We start from the raw sequence: 4,500 nt of genomic DNA on the forward strand, positions 1-4,500 counted from the left end.
TACTTGTCAAAGTCAGTATTACTGTTGAAAAAAGTTAAAGGTAAAGGTTCCCCTTGACAATTTTTGTCCAGTCGTGTTTGACTCTAGGGGGCGGTGCTCATCCCCGTTTCCAAGCCATAGAGCCAGCGTTTCGTCCGAAGACAATCTTCCGTGGTCACAAGGCCAGTGCGACTTAGACACGGAATGCTGTTACCTTCCCACCGAGGTGGTCCCTATTTATCTACTTGCATTTGCATACTTTCGAACCGCTAGGTTGGCGGGAGCTGGGACAAAGCAGTGGGAGCTCACTCCGTTGCGTGGATTCGATCTTACGGCTGCTTGGTCTTCTGACCCTGCAGCACAGGCTTCTGCAGTTTAGCCCGCAGCGCCACCACGTCCCTACTGTTGAAAAAGCAATCCATTTTATCATGTATTGATACATCTTTGTCTTAGTCTGACAGCACCTTTCACAAGCATGATATCAGATACATTTATGGGCTTCCTTTCCCTCCATTTTTCTTTCACTGCAGAATGATACACGGAGGAGCCTGTATCCATGCAAGTATTATGTGTGCATCTAGTTCAGAAATAAATTATGAAGTTCTATATTTACGTACATACCGTATCTTTCTTTGCTATTAAATTGAAAAGCTGTTTCATAATGCAGTAATTTAAAATTTCCTCAGTTTAAGCCACAAAGTACAATTCAGTGCAGTTATATACATATAAATCCTACAGATATTTATTGGCCTAACTTTATGTACTCATGCACTGGTTTGGGGGAACAACACCTAGAATCAAATACACGTACTGTAAATTTAAACATATAAATTGTGACATGCACATTTGTACCACATCATTCATTATTTCTAAAGCTCTAGAAAAGAGGCTGAATAAATAATCTTTCTACTACCAAGACTACTATTGCCATTATTAACTGGCTGTTCTTGAGAATTATAACATGTAACATAAAGATTGCTATGCAATGTACAGCGTAAAGCATGGTAATTCATAAATCAATACAAAAGTTCAATATAATATACAGATTAAAAAAGAAATAAATACCTAGGCTCACACTTCAGGAAGGGCCTGTGTCTAGCAAATGACAGAAAAGTCCATGTTGCTTGCATAGTGTCAATACAGAGGGAGATTTTTTTGCAAGATGGATGGAAAGGCACATGAATAGGGTTGCAGTATTGGTTTCCTTGATGCAGTGTCACATGCCACCAAGTCAAAATCAACTTTTATGGCCACCCTAATAGGGCTTTCAAGATAAGTGAGCTATTTAACAAATGGCTTTACCAGTGCCACTGCCCCCAGTGAATTTCTTGGCTAAGTGGAAATTCAAAGCCTGTTCTCCATAGTCCAATCTGTCACTCTATTCACTACACCACACTGGAAATCACCACACTGGAAATCCTATGTAAGTAAATACATAATGACATTTTGTTGAGCATAGAGGCTGATTTTCATTGGACACTATCACTTTTTGTCATCAGATTCTATTAGTTGCACTTTACAATGCTAAAGTAAGGATATGACTATGCTTTTGAATTAAATTGGGAGCTCATTTGGGTTTTCAGAACCCAGTGTGGTGTTCGGAATGTCATGCATTTTGTTTTCTTTGGGGGGGGGTTAACGGAACAATTTTTAGTCTGATTGTAAGCTATGTGGTTTATTGACATTTTAGTGCTACGGGTCCTAGCTTTTCCTCTGTACCACCTTTCTTGAGGCAGAACTTGCTTGCCTTGAGACAGCTGACTCAGGACTCAGCAACTTTTAATCAGCAAAGCCAGCATCAGCAGCCTACAAATATTCTAGCAGACATCATCCTTCAAGAATCATCATGCCTGGTCCAAATCATGGTTTTTATTTTTAAAAAATATAAATGTTGAAGTGGCATAGTGCTAGATGCAGTGCTAAAACATAAACAGATTAAACAGATTAGCGGGAAAGGAATAGTTGCTGAGTTCTGCAAGGCATCTTGCAGCCCAAAGCCTGTTTGTACTTGGCATCCAAAACTCAACCCATAGACACTATTTACTCTGGCAAAAAAAAAAAATGATAGATCAAAATTGATTTAAAATAAACAACCTCAACATGAGTGCTTTTTTAAAAAAAAAACACTGCTTCCCACCTGAAAAAAATATGCATCTGGCTGTATGTCATGTAGCTGGAGATTTTAATTCAGTTTCAAGCATGCTAAACACAATTCAAAAACAGAAGTACTGTTACATGTAGTCAAGCCCTGCGTCACAACTAGTGCAGTCCTCTTTAAATCAGTAACTCTTTTGGGGGAATTGACTAAGCAAATCCCAATTCAATGGGTCCACTCTAGTATGACTTACTATACCAAGCTACAGGATTTCAGCCAGAAACTTTTTTTTAAGATTAACACACATTGAACTTAAACTTTTGTTCAGATGTTAATATAGGCGTTAAATCTTAAGATCTGGTGTTACACACTCTCAACAAATTTCAGGTCCTCAATAATTTTTAAAATCTCATATTAAAATCCTTTTAATCCCTTCTACTTAAAGGAATTTTAAAAAAACACGAAGAAATGCGGGGGGGGGGGGAGAGGTCCTGCTCAAAAAATTTTATGGGCACAAATTACAGGAAAGCTTTCCTGCCCAAGTCCTCTCGAGATGAATTACAGCTGCATTTCAATGCACATTGCACAGGTAGTCTTTCAAGTGAATTGCAGTTTTCAGGAACAGTGTAAGCATGCTTATCTTTTACAAAGGCTTCAACTAATATCCTAAATGGGGGTTCTGGCTGATTTAAAAAATCAAGTTCTTCTTCTTCTGATTCACCCGTGCAGGAGCTTAGGGAACCAACAGGTGATCCTTTTCCTTCATAGTTATATGATAGTACATATTCTTCAAGATGTTTACGTTCATCATCCTGTTCACACAGAAACACCTTCTGCATATAAAGAAAATGCATATTAACAAGATGCAATTAATGACATTGAAAGTACAGTTAAAGATATTGCCTTTTCATTTTATCCAGTTTCCAAAGAAGTAGCTACGTTAGTCTCTTTCAGCATATCAACAAAATTAAAAGGAGATTTGATAAATTATAGTTTTTTACTGCTGGCATGAGTTGCTGATTAATATCACCTTGCTTTCTGCTGGTGCTTTTATATAGATCAAGTGTGCACAAAAGGGTTGAGAAGAAACATAACTAAATTATTTGGTCTGGGCAAGACACCTCAAGGCTGTATATCAAGAATCTATTTAACCTCATGATATTATTTCACCTCCAGCCTAAAAATGAAGTGAGCATGCTTTTTTCACCTAGTTGGTATTCCTACCATTTGCACAAATTGTGTCTATACAAAACTAGTGCCTTTCCTTGTGTAAAGTGAAGAATGCATACACACACAAACAAGCAAAGAACAGGCTGTTTGATATAAATAATCCATACAGAACTTCTTCATTTTGAAGTAGAGCCTTCAAAGTTTAGCTATAATTTTCTTAATTAAAACAGTTGGCATAATTTGGTAAAAAAAAATAATATTTGCAAATGTGAAAACTTTCTCAAATTTTACAGAAAACATTTCAGAAATATCTAATTTACAACCTTGGAACTCAAAAATTAGTTCCAAGGTTGTAACGACTGCCGTCTTCAATAGTGGAATATACAGTACTTGTTTAATTGCAGGCCAATCTCTAATATAGTAATATTCAATGCCAAAAAGTGAACTTAATGTTAGCTACCTGCATGAAATATTTCACTCTGGGATGACTAGGATTAACATTAACAGAAAGATGAGCACTTACTTCAGCTAAGTGAGGATTGGTGAAATGCTGCCATTCAGAACAGATATCCTTGCATGAGTTCCGCAAGTGTTGTCCCAAATCCCTTAAAGATCCTGTCACGTGATTTCCTACCCCCTTAACTAATTCTGTTGTGCTCTGCCTTCCTCCTTTCACCATTTCCAAACTTTCCCCCTTCACAATTTTTCCTCCTTTCACCATTTCCAAACTTTCCCCCTTCACAATTTTTTCTCCAATTGTGCTCATGCTCATGGATGCTTTCATGGTTTCCACTGGACAGACATTCAGGTCCTGTGGGGTGAAGAGATAACAGAAAACGTATCTAAAAACCTTTATGATTGCCAAACAGCCATATAAATTAGGCCTGAGTCCCCAGTAAAGTCAGACCAAATTATCTAGTCAGAGTACTTACAGAAGTTATCTTTTTTTGGGCCACAGCTGCCAAAACCTCCCATCATTTTGGCCACTCCCTAGGAGATTCCAGGAATACTCATTTCCCCCTGCTTCCCCGCCATTCAGAAAAGAGCTCTGTTCATCTCAAATCCATATCAAGCTAACAGCTCTCTCGTTTCCTTGATATCTACATGATTGCCAGTTCACCATTCCCTCCATCCAGAACAAGTTCCAGGGACATTTTACACTACCAGTTCAGATAGCAACCTCTTAGATGCTCCTGCCTCCATCTGATGTGGCTGCAACCAAGACAGCACTGAAAAGCCTACTTTCTTTGAACAAG

The 4,500-nt window shown here is 38.2% G+C and overlaps 1 protein-coding gene across 1 annotated transcript in view; it reads right to left on the reverse strand.

Moving 5' to 3' along the window:
• Nucleotides 1–1,592: 1,592 nt before the first annotated feature.
• Nucleotides 1,593–4,500, reverse strand: part of LOC110087250 (desmocollin-1-like) — a 21,807-nt gene continuing 18,899 nt past the window's right edge. The window contains exons 15-16 of the mRNA XM_078393690.1: nt 3,768–4,055; nt 1,593–2,907 (exon numbers count right to left, since the gene is read on the reverse strand). Of these exons, the coding sequence (XP_078249816.1) occupies nt 2,593–2,907; nt 3,768–4,055 (603 nt within the window). The 3' untranslated portion in view covers nt 1,593–2,592. The remainder of the gene's footprint in view (nt 2,908–3,767; nt 4,056–4,500) is intronic.

Source organism: Pogona vitticeps, chromosome 4 (genome assembly GCF_051106095.1).
Source record: "Pogona vitticeps strain Pit_001003342236 chromosome 4, PviZW2.1, whole genome shotgun sequence".
Classification (NCBI taxonomy): domain Eukaryota; kingdom Metazoa; phylum Chordata; class Lepidosauria; order Squamata; family Agamidae; genus Pogona; species Pogona vitticeps.